The following is a 19,154-nucleotide window of genomic DNA, read 5'->3' on the forward strand; positions in this document are numbered from 1 at the left end:
ACAGTTCTATGAAATCCTCCCCCGCACTTGTGCTTTCACACTTAATGACAAAAACATTAACCGCATTTCCCCTGAAGCTGGCGCAAAGACTGGAATGGGTTGACCTTTGTAAAAACTGACTCTGGGAGACAGGAAACAGAGATCCTCAGTAGACAACTGTCCATGTGTGGCCTCACATCTTCCCTGCTGCTTGATCTTGCCTGATATGCCCATACTGCAGACGCTTTGATGCTGGTCAAGTGACAAGTAGGGGAACTACAGTAATTCTGGGTCACTGAAACTGGTAGTGATTCAGCTAAACAGACAAACAAACACGCACGCTAACTCACAGATCTCTGTGCAAACATCAGAGCGTTCTGTGATGCAACTTAAAGAGGAATAAACAGAATTGCACCAACAAAAGTAAACTCGTTCTTGCTTTACGGTTTCCTCATTTCCATGAAGTATGATCCTGAGATACCAAACTTTAGGTACCAAATTTCAAAACAGGCTAACGCTACTGTCAAGCTAATTGCATTGTGTTTTGGTGATTACCTTCTAATCCCCAGCCCGATGAATGACTGCCCGACAGCGAATGTGCCCGAGTCAGCAGGATGGCATCTTTGACTGTGGCGAGGAGCCAGAGCACTTAAGCCTGCAGCACCTCTCCATATTGTTCTGTCTGCCACGCAACAAAACCAGGGCCTCCGCTGCAAAATACAGCCGAGAGCAGCAGTGCTGAGCCGCAGACAGACGGGGCAGGTCAGGGGGCTGATGGTGGACAAGCTGGACAGTCACGCAAACATAGCTTTGGCGAAATTCGGGTTGGATCTGTCTCTGCTGTGATATATCTGGAGTAATGACCAGCAACCAGGAGGCCAGACCCTTCGATACAATGACCACAGCTGCTCCAGAGGTGAGTTACGAGTGCGTCCAGACTGCAACTTCTCTGAAGTTCTTTCTTATTGTGTTAGATATTTCAAATGGATTGTGTTAAAGTGATTTGATAAAAGACTTCATGACTTTTCGAACTCGACTACTCCATAACGCACAGGGTGATAACACAAGGTCCAGAGAGGAACAAGAGGAGAAACTGATCCTGACAGCCTGGCAGAACATGGTGGGTACACCGGGATCCCTTTCAGGAAACTTTCAGTCAATTACAGTTAAGAACAGTTTTTAACATAATGACATTAAAGTTAAAAAAGATTTGTAGGTGTGAAATAATGTCCTGCGTTGCGTCCTTCACTGAAATGCACATGCTATATCACTATAAGTACTTGCAAAGATGAAACAACATCTGTTTTTGTCACATTACAACTCACCAAACTGTGAGCATTTCACAGCTTCGGCCTTTTTATTATTGCTGCCATTACGATGAAGGTCACCTGACTTTTTCCCTTCCTTCATTCCAAACATACAAATATATGAAGGGCAAAGAACTTCAGAGACTGTATTTTAGGAACGGGCCTGAGGAGCAGCAGGCTTTTATTTTTTCGGGATGATGAGCTGTTGGACAAATGGGCTTTCTGTCCAGTGGGACATTCTTTGGACTATTGAGGCATTAAGATAATGGGCCGTCAGAATAATGGGCAGTCCCCTATAAATAAGTAAGTTAAGTAAGATTTTTTTAAAACCTTTTTTAGGCATACTAATTGTGAGCCACTTTTTCTCCCTAATTCGGTATGCTATGGCATACTGCAGTCTTTGTCCACTTTTGACCACAGGGAGGATGTCAACAGCTTTCTGTGATACGGAAGGTATCCTCTTTTTATCTATAAGCAAAGAGCTTCATAGGGAGGGTGGATCGTACACATAGTTTCACATTCCCCCTCACTGGCTTCCCACGAGCAAGCCACTTTACAGGGATTGTGACGCATCTTAAACAGACATTTTATTAGGCGTTTAAAAAAGTTAATTTGCGGAGCTGATGTGGCAAATCAGCCATAAACGTTTATGCTGGTATTGTATAGTTAAAGTAGTAGCAGTAATATTTATTAATATTAGCGGCAGCAGGTGTCAGGTCTGGTTAAATCTGTGTTTCCATGAACAGCTGACATTTATTTTCTGCCTCTTGCAGTCCTCAGCTCTGCAGCAGCACAGTCTGTGTGAGTACTCCACAGCTCCAGGCCCGGCTCAGTCTTTCCTGTCCAAGCAGAGGCAGTCCACCCAGGCCAGGAGGGCCCTGTCTCCCCGGCTGCAGCCCAGGTAGGAGCCTCCACCTACAGGGAGAAGTGGAGGAGTGCAGCCCCCTCATGGGCAGGATGGAAAGCAACACTGTGGCAGGAGTCTATTTTCTGTCATTTTCTTTTCATTTCTTTTTTTTCAGTTTGGCTGAGTTCTTCAATCTCTGTGCTCTTTTTGGTTTGCTGCTATCGCCCCCTGCTGGACAATGTTGATACTGGAATGATATTTAATGTAAATACTAAACAGTCGTTGTCATCGTTATATTAGTCTATGTCTGTAAAATAACTCAATGTGTTTCTGCCAATTATCGCCACATTGTCTGCTCCATCCCTCGCTATATACAATATCTATACATTTCTTTCTGCAGATAAGACACAACTCCCATTAGAAATAATGCATAACCGTGATGTCACTGATGCAGAACTGTAATCTCGTTCATTTCATTGTTTAAATTATGTTTTTGAAAATATACAACAAAATGCATTAGAAATCATCTATTTACAGGGACACTTGTACTAACCAAAGAAATAAAGTGAACAAAGAAAATTATCACCCATTTTGTCTTAAGTTTAGCACCAGTTTCTTCCCCAAACTTGATAAATGCTACAGTACTAGCACCGACATAAGCAGTATGGCATATAACTGGAAAACCCCCAAAAACGCTCAGGTTCACTTCTTTCGTACTCCGGTAGCTTTGACTTAAAGCGAAACTCTCGCCAAACAGCAACCTCGGCTTTTTTGTGAATGTACCCGAGTCAAACCTTCGTGTAAAAGCATAATTACGACAAAAGAGCCACTTTTAAGATTTACCGTATTTTCGTTTTTGGGTCAAACTCATTATCAATGGGAGTGCTACGGGCACTTCTACGATAGCATCAAAATCGCCATTTTTAAAACACTAAGAAGGCTCGACACAACATGCAGCTTTGCTCGTAGTATCACCAGGGTCTCTATATGAACACGAGCATTGAGAACATTGTTAGTGTACACAGAGTTTACTAAGAAGAAGTAAGTACGTTTTTGAACAACTCACGTTAGCAGTTGCTTATTCTTCTAGCCACCGTCCTGCCAGCCGAGAAGTTTCAATCTCGAATGTGACGTAACATGGAGGTGAGTTAAGGTGAACCGCTCCTAAAGCTTAGTTCCATATAAATGCATGGATAATTCATTGTTTTGTCGTTAGCGGAAAAAAAAATTTGGCCTTGAAGTTGAAAAAGGAGCTTAATATAAGAAGCAATACTAAAATAAAAAGCCGGAAAAGCAACGTGAGATATCGCGTTGCGTTGCGTTGCTGTCGGAAGACAGTAGCGTTCCACCTTAACTCTCCTCCAAGTTACGTCGCATTTGGAATCCGATATTTCCCTGCTGGCAGGACAGCGGCTAGTGGAGCAAACAACTGGTAACGTGAGTAGTTCAAAAACGTTCTTCTTAGTAAACTCTGTGTACACAAACGATGTTCTCAATGCTTGTGTTCATGTGTAGATCCCCCTGGTGATACTACAAGCAAAGTTTCATGTTGTGCCGAGCCTTCTTGGTGTTAAAAACAGCAATTTTGATGCTATCGCTAAAGTGCCCATAGCACTCCCATTGAAAATGAGTTTGACCCGAAAACAAAAATACGGTAAATCGTAAAAGTGCCTCTTCCATCCGTCGTAATTATGCTTTTAAACAAAGGTTTGACTCATATATATTCACAAAACAAGCCTCAGTTTCATTTTGGCGAGAGTTTTGCTTTAACACAAACACCAAAAGTAGGGGAAAACATTTTGCAAGCTCTGACAATGGTATCATTCAACAAGTCTAAAGCCCCTTCAGTTGTATCTTCCAATTTTAGGGGAACAAAAAAACACACTGGAGTTGTAATTTGAGGAGCAGCTAGCTTAGACTCTTGAAGAAGCTAGCTTAATTAGCAGTGAAGTCAACTCTGTTCTGAAAGCAGGTGATTCTTAAATGCACCGATGAGTAGCTTGTTAGCATCTATACAAAAAGTGAAAGGTCTCTTCCTCTTTTTTTAAGGAGGCCTTTCTCCCCCATCTCCAGTCTCTGTTCCAAGCTGTACACATGAAACCTGTTTAGCCTAGCTTAGCACAAACATGTTATTCCTGTATTCTCTACGACATTGCTGTGTGACTGATATTTTACAAAAGGCAAGGTAACCTTCACTTCTGACTTTTGGTGATTACAGTGATTTTACATCCTTAGACTGGCAATAGACAACTTTTTTGGCATCTACTTGTCATTCCGAAGTAAAAACTGACTGTGCAGTGTAATGGCTGTAGAGAAATGACACCACCCACACATGGATTGGTCCACTATAAACCTGTCTTTCACTGTGCTATTCAGCCTGACCACCAGGCTGAAGCTTTCCTGCAATAATGGGGCTGAAATAAGGCGTTGCTCAACCAAAACAGAGAGAGGCATCATCATCCCTGGTCACTATCTCAAAGTAATGTTGGAGTAAGAACCCCGCTGATGGAGGAGGAAGAGAGAGCTAAGAAGGTGACTGATAGAAACTGAGTGAAAGCTGGCCATTCACTCGATGGTGGGCGTTGATTTGTTTTTTCTCCTTACCAGCAGGACTAAGAGATGGTTCAAAACTGCCAGTCTTTCTACTAGATCAGCAGGTCACAAAACCTGCCCACTTTAAATACAACTAGGTGTTTTTTTCTGATTTTTCATAGCTCTTAAATCAGATTTCTTTCTTCCTTTTTTTTCAAATTGGACTTTTTATGTTTGTTTTCTTTGCTTTGGACCGTAGCCACACTGCTAGCGGTAGCCATGTCACTAATGCTGTGTTAGAGTCAACAGTTATACCACGGGGAAAGTTGAAACGTCCATTTCCACTTAAAGTTAGTAACTTCATATTTACAGTTAGCTTTGGCTAACATTGGTGCTAAACAGTGACTAGCAAACATTCCTAAAGGTTATCTGAGACATCACACTATATACAAAAATGAACAGTAAATAATATGTGAACAAACATGTATATACTGTGAAAAATGAATTGACAGTCGTAAGGATGACTAAATGGGTTTGGGGCAATGGACAGGCAAGTTCCTCTGATTGTTAGTTTTTGGTACTTTTTTTTTTTTTATAATTCTCCAAGTGCTGCAGATTCAAAGTAAAAGTGGAAGCACAGTTCCACATCTATGACTAATCTCATTCACGACAACGTGCACTGAATCAAGCATTATGGTTTCATACAGTCAAAAGTTCATGGGAACATCACACCCAGTTATCCACCTAAGACCCGGTGAGCTCTGATCCCATGCTCACGCTGCGAAACCGCTGAGGTTCATCGCAAGACGGTACAGTGAGGAAGGACATTTTGTTTCCACCATAGGGAGGTTTGAGAATGGAGGGCACAGCCCTGTTCTGGTTGATCGCTGGCTGGGAGCTGCAGTGCTCCAGACTGGAATGGGCAGCAGGGTGGAACAGGAAGGCAGAGGGATGACAAGAGGCGGTGGGGATGGTGGAGGCCGGTCGGTTGGACGTGTCCCTTGAGGACTGGGGAGGAGGAGGAAGCAGAGACACAGCTTGGGTATCCTGTCTCTCTGCTTTCCCTCCTTCCTCACTCATCTGCCACTCTTCGTGGCTCTTTCCCTCCACTCCACTCACTTCCTTCTTGTCATTCTCATGCTGCCCCCCTCGCCTCTCCTGCTCAGCCGCAAACTCAATCTCCAGCAGAGGTGTTCTGGCGCTCTTCTCCTCCCTGAAACTGCACACTGTGCTCTGTGTTTCCTGCCCCAGCCCTGATGGCAGAGACCCACCTTTACCTATTTTACAACTGTCATCGTCTTCATCGTCGCTGGTGCATCTGTCAATGCTGGGGGAGTGGCGTAGCCTCTGGAGTTGTGCTGAGGTGCGGCGAAGAGCCCCTCCCATTAGGCCAGTTGGTGAAGGGGCAGCATTGAGTAGGCGGTTGAAGAGGGCCATGTTGGGGTGACGACTGCCTGACTCCTCCAGGTTCTCAGCAATGTCCTCCAGGGGCTGGAAGTGCATCTCCTCTTTGGGGATCCTGTCAAGAGATGTTGGGGAAATATATATTATATTGTTCTGAACATACCATACTTGGACATTTTTACTGTTTCTCAGCCTTTATTTCATCACACTACTTCTTGTATTCAGGCAGAACATTTTCACATTTTCTTTCACCCAGAATTTCCCACCCAGTGGGGGGGATTCAAACTGAAAGTGTCACAGTCATAATTCAAGCACATGTAGAATGAGAAAGTAAAACCCAGACACTCACGCCATGTCAAAAGTGGACCCTTGGAAGGAGGGTTTGCGGAGGACAAAGAGAGTGGCTGCCGTGTAGGGGGGTCTGGGGTTGGAGTCGTTCCAGTAGCGATCTCTCTCCATTATCGGCAGATCTCCATACATCTCGTCCACCGCCATCATGGACACCTGCAGAGCCAAATGCAGACAATATGGGAAAGCATTGTAACGCGGCCTCCAAATTCCCATATAGGATTGCGAAATCTCGGCCAAAACAGCAGGATTTTCAGTAAATGTCTTTGGTGATGAATCTAACCTAAAATATTGATACAGACAGAATTCTTTACAGTTAAGAAAAACAATAATTAAACATAGACAAAACCTGGAAATTTCTATCAATCAGCCAGTTGGTTTCAAAGTCGTCATCATCTTCTCCGAAAGGGTTGATCAGCTGCTCTGCAACCTTCGGGACGAAACAGAAAACATAACAAGCTAACTACACGAATCGCTGATATTGTTTGAGCTTCATATTGTGTTACAGTTTTAAATATGTGACCCTCTCTCTGACCTTCAGCCACCCAGCATAAAAGAAGAACTGCAGCAGGGTGAAGATGGGCACGTAGAGGTCGAGGTCGTGGCCTGGGTAGCCTTGAGTCGGGTCCAGGAACTGGCGACCGATTAGACAGACGAGGAAAAAACTGTAAACTGCCAAAGTCACCACCTGCGGGAAGGATGGAGGTCATGTTGTGCTCGTCTTTCAATGCTTCCTCTGAAATAACTATTCTATATTTGTATTTATCTCTTCCATAAACTCAGATAAAATAGGAAGTCCCACAGTGACCGCAGTCCCATATCCCTTAATCTAGTTGTGATTGACTCATTGTTTCAAGCTCAGAACAACCATCATGCATTGCAGATAAGTTTCAATGTCTAATTTATAACACTTAAAGATAACCCGAGCGACACGTCTTTCTCACGTTTTGTCCTTCACAAAAACACAAGTGCTACTAATAACATAAATAAGAGCTGTTTTTAGGCGTGCCAGTATCAGGGCCGAGGGGCTGTGTAAGCTGTCTCTTGCTGGGACAATTAAACAGGAACTGTCGTTATGTCATTAATTACGCCTGTGCCTTTTCCTGCTAGGACAAGTCTGATGCCTGCTGTGATAAAAGGTCTATCAAAGTGAGACTCAGCTTTATTAAGTTGATCTGTTGGACAGGAACGGTGGGGGGAGGACCATGACGTTAACAGCTTTTTCTTAAAGACAATGTGAGTTGGATGGGCTTGACATTTTTTCTGTTATCATGATATGCAAATAGCCTCTGCTATTAAAAAAATAATGATTTGTCAATAAAGAAAACTCAAACTGTGGGACTGCAAAACTGTGTAGTAAACTTTGTCTAGATTAAGGAAGAAACTTCCACAGGCCTTTTTTTTTCCTCTGTGTCCCATGAAGCCACGAAAGTGAGCCAGCATGCACAATATCAGAACAATAATTATTTTAATATTCACACCTGTTCTCTTCTTACTGTGACATGTCAAAAAGTCTGTTTCTGAGCTTAGAATTCAACAGACTTTAAGATATTTGAATCTTTGAATCAGGTAACTTTTTAGCTCTGATTTGTACTATATTTTAGGCTAAGGCTCATGGGAACTGTAGTCTATGTAGACATACATTGATATTTTGTATTTCAATAAACAACTCAGAACACTTTCTGTGTTTAAAGGTACAGTAAGTAAGATTTTTAGTCGTAAGCATTCAAAAGTTAACTCACATTATCAAGACAATGTGAAGGGACATTTTGACGTCTTTGTATTGTGTTGCAGAGATATATACTGAAGTTTGCATGCTAAGCAGCTAGCACCCGGCAGGTCCTGATCCAAAGCTCCTTTGCTTGTGGTGTAAACACCAACACAGATCCTTGTGTTCGGAGTTCACCGTCTTGACTGCTGGCTACACTGCTAAATGAGCCAGCTAGCTAATGGCAAGCCTCCCACTAGCAGCAGTTAGTGGTTACTCCGGTTGTATATGCTGCCCCCTGCTTGCTTTGAGTGTGAATTGGACATGTTGCCAGTTTTTACGTACTGCGCCTTTTAGTTTAAGTCATTAACAATTATCCCTATCACTGCATAGTCACAAAAAATAGTAATTCAAAGGCAATAACCGACAGCTCCACCCTCTTTACCATGAAACAGTTTGATATTAATGTTGGGTGGAGAAAACCAAACATTTTGAGTGTATTGGTGCACAGCCACAGATTTCCACTGAAGTTCATATCAAAGCAACAAGAACATTCAAAGCAGCAGAGCACGTACCTGAGTGTAGACCAGGGGAACACTGATCATGTCATAATGAAACAGCATGCTGCACTTCCCTCTGTACCCATTCAGCTCCTGCTCACATACAGACAGTGTTGGAAACATTACTCAAAAGTCTTGCTCGGGTAACAGTAATAATCATCATCAACATTACTTTGGTAAAAGTGAAAGTCACCTGTGATGGGTATGATTCGTGAGTAAAAGTGTTAAGTAGCTGACATTAACTGTACTTAAGTATCAGGAGTCATTTCTGGCAATAATTGTATCAAAGTATCAAAAATACAAGTAAAAGTAAATTAATACATACTGACAAGTGTGTATACTGAATAGTGTATACAATGGGTCGACTGGCTGGCCATGGGATTCAATATCAAGAATTTTTTAATTATCAGAATCGCTGTTTTTTTGTTTCAACGAATTTCTGATAAAATACATGCATTTAAAAATGCGCTTCTTTGGCTCTGATACAACGTGTAGTCTGCAAAGTAAGTAGTAACAAATGCAATCAAATAAATGTAATGGAAGTACAACTCATGTAAAGTACAAGTGCCCTTAAAGTTATACTCAAAGTGGCAACAGACACCCAGTGTTTCCAAGCGATATTATTGCTGGTGCCATCGCTGCAAAGACAACTGGAACTTTCGGATTTTCCTCAGAGTCACAAATACATTATTAAATAATTAAATAATTTAGTCTATGATAGAAATGGAACGCCTGCTAACTTTTCATTTCCTGGGTGACCGTGGCAGACATAACTGTGCAGAGATAGTGAGGTTTATAGGGAACTGATGGTTTCATTATTCTGTATCCAGTAAATTGTGCAATCAACATTTTACTTCATAATGATGCCCTGAAGCAGAAAACGTGACTTTTGCCACGTTAAATCCATAACTTGAGTGAATGTACTTGGTTACATTCCATCACTGGATTTGAACACAGAGACTTGCTGTGGTCATTGTGCAGCATTTATCCTGGCTCGTCTTTATTTACGTCTGCGTGGATATACATCTCCAACTGAATCTCTGTCAAAACACTAGAACTGAAACCTCATATCACCAGTGGGCCTGTGTAATGATGATGTGTGTGTGTGTGTGTGTGTGTGTGTGTGTGTGTGTGTGTGTGTGTGTGTGTGTGTGCGTGTGTGTGTGTATAATGCTGCACCTCCAGCAGTAGTTTGAGCGTGTGATCGTCTTTGATCCGGCCCTCGCAGCGGGCCACAGCCGCCAGGTTGGTGAACCAAACGCAGGGGATCCAGTATTTGTTATAAGGAGAGTGGAGACCCTCGAACTTCTTCCGTTCATCTCTCGACATGAATCCTACACAAGCAGCAAGGCCAACAGTCACAGATTCAATTCCTTTGTTTCCAGTGCAATATGTGGCAGAACGAGGGATCAATATTCTGTATGATTTCGCTTGAACTTTAACAGGCTGGTGAGTGAGAACTGATTTAATGTGTCAAGAAAAAAGGCCACTGCTGTGAGAATTGCTACACCAACGTCTCATGATCTTATAACAAACATATGATAAACTTCTTTTTTTTTTTTTTTATCACAAGTGAATTTCACGATGTGCCTGTCCTTGTGATTTCTCCTGCTCTCACTGCTGGAGAGAATGTACAGGAGAGGAAACAAGGCACACTCATGACGTTTGTCTGATCACATCGCTCCATCTACAACACTCCCTGAGTGGAGCGCGAGAAAAGTTTCATTCATTCCTCTTTGAGCAACTGTACAATATCATCCCTGGTTCTCTGCAGATTCATAGTGGGAGTTGTTTAATGAGGACGATTCTTGTGCCCACTCACCGGCCTCCACCACATGGTCCATGGTTGGGAAACGTTTGAACACGGCCGTGCTGACGGAGCGCAGGATGAGCAGGGCTGACAGACTGGCGTAGCGCATCATGGTCCGTCTCAGCAGGCGGCCTCGCTCGTCGCTCCCCTGCAGGCCCCCGGACAGGACGCACATGAGCCTGTCAGGGAGCGGGATGCTGGTGTACTGGCTCCACCACCGGTTCACCACCAGGGTCACGTAGAAACCTGGAATGGCAGATTAGAGGGGAGGAGACACAGGGGGGGGGGGGGGGGGGGGTTAGTGTGGAGACACAGATCAGACCTGGAAGAGAGCATAAGGTCACCGTAACTGTGACCTCAGGGGCCCCTGGTAAAACAGAAAAGTGCGTTGCATAATGTCTGCTTGGAGCCTGGATAGTACGTTGCAATACAGTGGAATTATTTTGATTTACCTCATACTGAATATATCAGCATTAGCAACTGTTTTAGTGGATTTACATGCATGAAGGAAAAGGAAAAAAAGTATATCAGAAGAGAAGAGCACCTACATAGTGAATAAAATAGTCTTGAAGAATGGTAAGTTAATGTCAGATCTCTTTTAAAGGACGCCTGTTAAAAGGCATATTCCTAAAAATGACTTTTCAGTACTGGCATGAACCCTTTCCACAATCACTCGCCCAAAATGTGTCAGAGTCAGACAATCAATACAGTAGATATGTCTACATCTACAATGCGGTAATGGTCATGTTTGTTCAGTGGTTCCCAAACTTTACAAGTTGGTGCCCCCAGGAAAATCCGGTTGGCATTCAGAACCCCCTCTCCCTTCTGTCTCTCTCTCCAGCACTGGGACTTTTAACTTATAACAATTATGTAAGGGCCAAAATGAAAAAAAGAGCACACCCACTTTGATTCTGAGATACACACTCAGTACAATCTATTTTAAGACAAATCATTTCACTGATACAGCCAGTGTTATGTAAACCATCTGGCGACCCCTGGAATTGAACTCGCAGCTCCCTTGGGAGGGTCCCAACTCCCAGGTTGAGAACAAATGATTTAGCTAATTGTACCGATTTAGAGTCCCAAAACAAAAAGATGCAAACACCATACATAACAGAGGTCTGGGACACACTGTAGCTCAGTTTCTGCCCCTCTTTCTGTTGTCCAAAAGCTGACGAGATCATCAGTAAAGCTTACCCAGCACGAAGGACATGGGGATGAGACTGGCGTAGTGGTTGCAGTAAATTGCCAGCTTTTCAAAATACCTCTTCTGGTCATCATGCAGGAAAAATCTGAAGGGATGAAAGTGATGCACAAGAATGAGTGACTCAAAGCACCGGACGATTGTGTCAGCCGGCCAACCCTCTCCTGAAGCTGTCCTCTCCGTCTCACCTGTAAGTGATGCTGATGGCCGTGTACATGGCAAAGAAAGCCAGGAACTCTTTGTACAACACCTTGTAGATGCTGCCTTTCCAGGCCAGCAGCAGCTTGGAGAAGCCACAGAAACGGGCGTTGGCAACTCTGGCTGTGTAGGTGACAGTCATTGGTGACAGGCAGATTGTAGGTCCTCAGTGAAAGAGCCGCGTGAGGGAAACAAGCACCTGGGTGATGTTTCACCTGCAGGGGGAACGAACGTGCCCATGTCACAAGTTTACCCGAAACATCTGAGCAACTCGACCGCTCACTTTAAACTTCTCTTAATTCACAGAAAGGGTTCATTCACGTTGCCTTTATCTAATGAAACAAAACAAACACTTATTATTTCTAATGTGTTTTTCTTTATAGATATATATATATATATATATCAGAGAATATCTCCTTACCTTTTGTAGTGTTTTTTTTTTTCTTGATGAACGCGCCAATTGCTCAGCGCATCTCTGTGCGTAATTGGCACCACTGGAGAAGTGAATTCATATTTTCACCTCTGTGTAGTATAGTCCTCTCTGGGCTGCGCTCATAACTCTGATGTCCCCTGGCGTCAGCTCGGTTAACTCGAGGATCGGTCGGCTGCATGGCAGTAATCCTCGGAGCCTCCACGTTGCGTCCAGTGGTCAGTGCGCCCCGGGGTAAATCCCCAAAACGAGGAGGAGGAGCTCGTTAGCGCGGCCCCCGACCGGGAGAGCGCAGCTCGGTGATGGACTACAAGCGACAGGCCGCAGCGCCGGGGCACAAGGAGCGCACAGGACCGTACAGTGCAGCGGACACTTATGAAACAGGAGCAAGTGGAGCATGGCAAACTGTCGTGTTAAGTGATATGAAAACAACAACCAATTTCCCCTGCTACGGGTTTATAATTATTCTGGTTTACAATAACATAAATATTTTTTTTCCCCCTACAATACAAAAAATACAGTACAGAAAACGCGTATTGTGTAATTTGGTCACTCATCATTTAAGATTCCAGTTTCTTCTCCGAACAAGAAAAATAATCCCAGTGCGGCGAAATAATCCCACTTGTAGCCTACATAATTTCTCACCAGGACTTTATTTTGAAAGGAGATCATTTTCAAGACTCAGCAACAACAAACTAAATGACTTGGTGGGAAGTTCAAGCAGTGACACTCACTGTGCCTATGATGTCATGCAGTGGTGGAATGTAACTACGTAAAGTTACGTAAAGGGGACTCGTATTTTCATTAGATGCGACTTCCAACTTCCACTTTATGCTATTTACTACATTACAGAGGGAACTATTTTACTGTTTAATTCACTACATTTAACAGTTGTCAGTTGTCAGATACTTAAAAAATAATGTTTATGAAAAAAAACAACATTATAAAATATAAAATCTCTTTCATATCTGTTATTAAAGAAAGGTAACTTGGAACTTCAAAGAGTAAAATTCTTAAACATTTCACAATAAAAGCCAAGATTCGAGTAAGTGAAAAACAACAATTGAAACACTTTATAACCTTCGTTCATAAATGGTAAATGTATAGTTAAATTAGACTTACAACTGTCTTAATGAACAGTTGTGTCCTGTTTTTTTGCTCCTGAACTGTTGAAGCTTAACTGGTGCTTGGTGCTCAGTCAGAGGCAATCTGCAAGTCTGGTAGGTTTATGTCCATGCGCTTCTGCTTCAGTCTGCTTCAATTACCAGAAGCAGTAAATAAACAGTACACAGATCAGAAGAATGACAAAAGTCTCTCGTCTGAGGCAAGTTTGTTTTAATTTACACTCGCAACATAATTTATATAGAAAACAGATTCTTATAGACTCAAAAGCATTCAGAGAGACAGAGAGGGGGTTATTATGCTTTCTCTTGAGTGTCAACCTGTCGTCTAAATCTGTTGGAAAACAATGAAGCATCAGAATAGCCAATCAGAGTCCAGTATTTCATTACTTTAAAACAACCCCATTCATTTGTTCAACATTTGATCAAGCAACATTCAATATATTTTAATTAACAATGCACTAAATAAGGCTATTAATGTATCTCAATAGTGTTCCCATAAAGTTCTCAGTAAACAGGATGGACACAAAATGATTGAAGAGAGTTGGATGAGTTTTATGAGCACTGTATGGGAACTTGGTACTGGGAGTTCATCTGCATCATAACAAACTCTTTCGGCTGCTCATCACGTCACACATTTTGCCTTTGAATCTCATAAACCTGGTGCCGTCTTCAACCACCTGAAGCAACTACAGTGGCCTAAAATATTTAACACAGGCCGTTAAGACTGTCTAGTTCAAACACTCACAGCCATATGTGGATATAAAGCTTCCTCAGTAACATTAGGTAACTGCATTAACACCAGGATCGCGTGGTGAGGTGAGGTCTGATGATTGGACAGACGGTGATGGACACTACAGACTGCTCTGGGTTGCTTTATTGTGGTAAGGATGGCCTTGTTCGAGAACCAAAAAATGACTAAAAAAAAAACGCAGACGTGTTGGACTTTTTTCGTTTTTTTTTTTTTTTTTAAGTATGTCTCGTTTCACTACCCTCCCGTCACGCCCTGAATCTGTAGAGATTTTGATGTAAGTTCCCGATGTGAGAGATGAATTTGCGTGAAACCATAGTCAAAGTCAAACTGGAGAACGGACACAGCCACCAAACCACACAGAATTAACAAGGCATAAACATCAACCATCTGAAAGCCGTTTTATCCTGGAATACATAGCACCGTCACTGGGAACACTTTGTTTTCACAACTGCGGCTGGACATTGAGCAGGATGGAGGAGGAGGAGGTTTTTGGAGAGAAAAAGTTAAATGCTTTGCTTAGGAATAGTACAACTGCCACACAGAGGAAACGAAGGGAAGAGGAGGTGAACGGAGAGTAAGGCGGGACAGATGTGTACCGTCTTATCTCTCTAACAATAAAGCAGGTTATGCATGTATGTGTGTGATTTTATCAGCTCCCCTTCAGTAAGGGCGTGTGTCTTGTAGCAGTGCTCTGCTTTGACTGGATGACGGGCTGAGGACTGAGTGGCTGTAACTGCAGGGTTTGAGGCTGGCTGGGGGGGGAGCTCAGAGAAGGTGAGTTCAGACTGTATGGGTGTGGTCTGTAGGAGGGAGAGAGGAGGTCCTGCGTGGTGGGATTCACTTATTTGGGGGTTTGTACGGTTCCAGAAGTTGCTTAGAGAACGTGTTGACCTTGTCGGCGCCTCGTACTTCATGGGGCAGCAGCGGTAACTTGACTATGTGGAAATCTTCATACAGGTCCTCCATCTGTACAGAGAAGACAGATTATTCATGAAAACGACGCGAACAACGCAGCTGGATTGTGACAACGCGAAAAACAAACCGCGATCTCTTACCTGGTCTAGATACTTGGACTGAATTTTATGGCGGGCTTCACACATTTTACACGGCCTCTCTGATTCGGGGAAAACGAGTTGGTTGACGATGATGTTGTGTGTGTCGATGCGGCACTTGGCCAGCTCCTGGATCAGCCGCTCCGTCTCATAGAGGGAGAGGAACTCGGCGATGCACACGCAGATGAAGGTGGTCTGTTCCTGATGGATGTGAGGAAGGAAGAAGAGTTACAACACATAAAAAAGCTTTAAATAGGACTCATTCGAGTGTAAAATCACTGGAACATACAGCGCAGTGGAGTGGCATCAGAGGTCAAGATGCAATAGAGAATAGGATGGCTGCATAATGCCATAAGCATCCTACTCCAACAGTGTAGTTATTAAAAAAAAACATTATACAGTGTACTGAAAACTGAAATTTCAAACCATGTTGATTCTCTTCAGTCAGAATAAATTGATTAATTCATTTATTCATTCATTCATTAACTGCTTAATGTGATCTTCACTGTCAACAATCACAAATGGTACCCAAACTCTCTGAGGAGCACATTAAGAGCCTCTGCATGTAGGTACAGACACAAACTCAGTGCCCTTTGATAAACCAGCACTGCACAAAGTATGTGGTAAGGGTAATGTGCTTGGTTTATAACTGCAACTTACAGGATCTTTGAACTGCTCACTGACTGAGCGGATGACCGGCAGGGTCTCCTCGAGCTTAGAGGCCAGCTGGTCCGCATTCATGTCTCCCAGACCGAGCATGTTACACATCTACAAACAGGGAAAGGGAAAAGGAGAGAATATATGTTTCTGTGAACTTTAACAGAGGAGCAATAGAAAACATCCTGACTGGAAACATCAAAAACTGGCCCAGAATAAGTCGGGTCGCGATGGGTAGGCCTGAACGACAATGAGGAAAATCTGTAATGTATGATTGATCAGTATTGCAATGAAAATATTACTTGCGATAAATTAACAGGTATTTAGGTGCCCATATTAGCTCTTCTCTCCTCACAGTCACCAGCAGACCAATTAACCTGAGGGCAGCTGATAGCCAGCTGGGGAGATGGTTGTGGAGATACATAGGTCGACAGTATACTGACATGGAAACTGATGGTGATCGCACTTTGTACAATTGCTTATGTATGGTACTGACCATTCTACTGTATCTAAATCCGAGGCCACAACCACAACCCTTTTGTTTTCATTCCTTTAAAATCAAGTCATTGTGACGACATATAATGATTAATTCTTATTTTAGGCACTGTGTTGCGATTTGTTTGTTGTGCTTGTTCTTATCATCATGACGATGAAAATACAATTTATTAGTCTGCATAGCAACAGGTGGTTAAAACCACACGGACTATTATTAGCACCCATCGAGGGAGCATCAGTGATATCGCTGAGGTGAGATGTCTGCACAGAGCCCAGACAATACTAAAAGACTAAGCCTACCCAGCCACAGCCTGCTCAACCTGCTGACATCTGGCAAAAGATACAGAAGTATCTGCAGCTGTACCCCCAACAGAGCAGCTTCTTTTCTCAGGCTGTGAGACTTCTTCAATCATAAAATATGTATTGTTTATTCCAATACTTAAATAAAAATTACTCTGAATGTTAAATATGAGCTATTTGCCACTTGGCTTTACTGTCTTTCTACTACGCATCTATCTTTCAAGTTGAATTTCAACATGAGCTTCGTGGGGCTTTTGAGGACGACTATCAATGAGCGACTGGATCTGTTTGGTCCTCCTCACCTGAGAGATGAAAGGGCTGATCTGGTTCTTTATCTGCATGAGGCGGCCCAGACCACGCTCCACAATGGTGGGAAAGTTGAGCAGCCGCAGTGTGTGACCGGTGGGGGCAGTGTCAAAGACCACCACTGAGAAGTTCATTCCTTTCACTAACCTGAGGGAAAGTTGTGCTGAGTTAGTCAAACACTGGCTACCATTTCTCTATTATTAGCTCAGCTGTGAAAGGTCAGAAATAGTTTTGTGAACAGTTTTTCTGTGATCTGAGTCTACTTTGTCTTACCTCATGACCTCCGCATAGCTCATGGCCTCGTCAATACCAGGGAAAGCGCTCATGGCCTCCTGCATCATCTTCTTACCCATGCTGAGCATGTTGTCCTCCTCGAAGAACTCATCAGGCAGCTCTGCCACACCCAGGCTTGGGTCAATCTCCTGCAAACCCACAAACACAACTAATCAGCCCATTGCAAACTGAGAGCCTGGCCAACTGCAAATGTTTTTAAGGCCTTCAGCAGTTCACTTTGTGAAAGCACAATGATGGTTTGTGCTTGAGACTCAGATGTGGAACTAACTATCCTCATGACTCTGAGGAAATGGTGACCTCATTTACTTTGTTAACAAACGTGGCTGTGTTTCCAAGTTAAATCCACACATTTTAAAAGGCTGTTTAAATGCTAAAGGTGTTATCTGAAACTATTCTTTCCATAAAAACTGGCTATGACATTCAACTTTATACTTTCACCTTTAGCGTCCTACTGCCCAGGGTTGCGCCCTGTTTCTTAATGTAGTACGACTTACCATCGCAAAGAGGTTGTCATAGCCCTTGACCTTAGTAGGGACCTTTGAGAACTTCTGGTCAAAGGCATCAGAGATATTGTGAGCAGGATCGGTGGAGATGATGAGGACACTCTCCCTGACAGCAGCAAGCTGGACAGCCAAACTACAGCTGGACAAAAGACACAGGAGAGGTTTGTACAGCAGGAGGCGACAGCCAGGACAGAGTGTTCATGTGCTTGATAACAGCACAATATATCAACAACACTTCTTCCACATTGTGCAGCACAGGATGTTTGATTTGTAGTTTGTGTGACAAGGAAAGACATCAGACTGGGAGCCACTGAAAGTATTGCTGATGAGTCCTGGATGTTCTGTGGTCCTGATCTTAATGCTTCGTTATGTAAACTGCCGTGAGCAAGCTAAGTGACACATTTCAATGGCTTCAGCTGTATGTGACGAATGTGTCTATGATGCTTTACGGTTATACATCTACAGAATTGTATATTCCCCTCGATATCGTAATGTTAACCAACAATCAATGGCTTCAAGGACCGCTACAAGAAATGTGAGATATCATCCATCATGCAGATCTGACAGCTAACGCTAGCTAGCCGGTGTATTTGTCGATTAGCTTAGTTACAAGCCAACAAACATTTACCTATTGAATAAACAAACGGAAGAATGTTGTCGTGTTAATCGGGGTAAACGTGTGAGAAGCAGCAGTCTGTCGGTGACATCCTGCAACACTTGAGAAAACCATGAATCCATGTGTCAGTTGGCTAACGTTAGCTGGTGACAGTGCTTGACAGCATTCTACTACCCGGCAAATTGACTACTAGCTTAGCCTAACTGACTTAGAAAATGCCAGAGCAAAAACATTTTAATGCTAGCACGTCTCAAGCTAACAAGCACACGTGTATTAGATGAGCTCGTCACGGAGCAAACACATCTTATTAGATAACTGAGAATGACCCACGTCAACTTATGGCTGGTGGCTAATATAAGCTAGCTTTGTTAGCTAGCGACGTAGGCTGACCCAATAGCACGGGGCTGATGAGCGTTTCCCTTCAACTTACCTACATGTCGTTTTACCAACACCACCCTTCCCACCCACAAATATCCACTTCAACGACTTCTGCTCGATGATATTCTTCAGTGTCGGTTCTAATGGCTCCACATCAGGAGCATCTTCAAATTCGTCTTCCAATGAAGCTGCCATCTTGTCTGTGTACAATGCAACGCAAAGCTCAGGTGGGATGTAACCACACTGCTGCCTTCAGAGCCCCTCGGAAAAAGTCGATAGCTTTATCAGCGAGGATATTGTGCTGACAAAAACAGAGAAGTACAAGGGTTGGGATCAGAATGGGCAGCTGAG

The 19,154-nt window shown here is 43.2% G+C and overlaps 3 protein-coding genes across 3 annotated transcripts; 1 reads left to right on the forward strand and 2 right to left on the reverse strand.

Annotated features, from left to right (window-relative positions):
- The first annotated feature begins 326 nt into the window (after positions 1 to 326).
- Positions 327 to 2,712, forward strand: LOC115589694 (protein Hook homolog 2-like). The gene is made up of 4 exons (XM_030430767.1): positions 327 to 402; positions 549 to 895; positions 1,034 to 1,099; positions 2,060 to 2,712. The coding sequence occupies exons 2-4, from the start codon at positions 839 to 841 to the stop codon at positions 2,189 to 2,191; spliced, it is 255 nt and encodes an 84-aa protein (XP_030286627.1). The 5' UTR covers positions 327 to 402; positions 549 to 838; the 3' UTR covers positions 2,192 to 2,712.
- Positions 2,713 to 5,248: 2,536 nt separating this feature from the next.
- On the reverse strand, positions 5,249 to 12,039 carry LOC115589385 (bestrophin-2-like). The gene is made up of 9 exons (XM_030430231.1): positions 11,888 to 12,039; positions 11,693 to 11,787; positions 10,508 to 10,741; positions 9,865 to 10,019; positions 8,701 to 8,778; positions 6,953 to 7,105; positions 6,767 to 6,847; positions 6,419 to 6,573; positions 5,249 to 6,184 (listed from the first exon to the last, which is right to left on the reverse strand). The coding sequence occupies exons 1-9, from the start codon at positions 12,037 to 12,039 to the stop codon at positions 5,410 to 5,412; spliced, it is 1,878 nt and encodes a 625-aa protein (XP_030286091.1). The 3' UTR covers positions 5,249 to 5,409.
- Positions 12,040 to 13,645: 1,606 nt separating this feature from the next.
- Positions 13,646 to 19,047, reverse strand: get3 (guided entry of tail-anchored proteins factor 3, ATPase). Its single transcript, XM_030431384.1, has 7 exons — positions 18,856 to 19,047; positions 17,801 to 17,948; positions 17,286 to 17,434; positions 17,009 to 17,159; positions 15,915 to 16,022; positions 15,258 to 15,455; positions 13,646 to 15,168 (listed from the first exon to the last, which is right to left on the reverse strand). The coding sequence occupies exons 1-7, from the start codon at positions 18,996 to 18,998 to the stop codon at positions 15,040 to 15,042; spliced, it is 1,026 nt and encodes a 341-aa protein (XP_030287244.1). The 5' UTR covers positions 18,999 to 19,047; the 3' UTR covers positions 13,646 to 15,039.
- Between the last annotated feature and the right edge of the window lie 107 nt (positions 19,048 to 19,154).

Source organism: Sparus aurata, chromosome 1 (genome assembly GCF_900880675.1).
Source record: "Sparus aurata chromosome 1, fSpaAur1.1, whole genome shotgun sequence".
NCBI classification, from domain to species: Eukaryota; Metazoa; Chordata; class Actinopteri; order Spariformes; family Sparidae; genus Sparus; species Sparus aurata.

Excerpts from the sequence above, each read along its gene's own strand:
- LOC115589385 (XM_030430231.1), bottom strand. The coding sequence starts at position 12,039 with ATGACTGTCACCTACACAGCCAGAGTTGCCAACGCCCGTTTCTGTGGC. Across the intron at positions 8,779-9,864 it reads CGCTCAAACTACTGCTGGAG|GAGCTGAATGGGTACAGAGG; the intron begins GTGCAGCATTAT and ends GTATGTGAGCAG. Across the intron at positions 6,574-6,766 it reads TGATTGATAGAAATTTCCAG|GTGTCCATGATGGCGGTGGA; the intron begins GTTTTGTCTATG and ends TTGGCTCTGCAG.
- get3 (XM_030431384.1), bottom strand. The coding sequence starts at position 18,998 with ATGGCAGCTTCATTGGAAGACGAATTTGAAGATGCTCCTGATGTGGAG. Across the intron at positions 17,949-18,855 it reads GTTGGTAAAACGACATGTAG|CTGTAGTTTGGCTGTCCAGC; the intron begins GTAAGTTGAAGG and ends TCTTTTGTCCAG. Across the intron at positions 17,160-17,285 it reads AGCTATGCGGAGGTCATGAG|GTTAGTGAAAGGAATGAACT; the intron begins GTAAGACAAAGT and ends ACTTTCCCTCAG.
- LOC115589694 (XM_030430767.1), top strand. The coding sequence starts at position 839 with ATGACCAGCAACCAGGAGGCCAGACCCTTCGATACAATGACCACAGCT. Across the intron at positions 896-1,033 it reads TGACCACAGCTGCTCCAGAG|GGTGATAACACAAGGTCCAG; the intron begins GTGAGTTACGAG and ends CATAACGCACAG. Across the intron at positions 1,100-2,059 it reads TGACAGCCTGGCAGAACATG|TCCTCAGCTCTGCAGCAGCA; the intron begins GTGGGTACACCG and ends TGCCTCTTGCAG.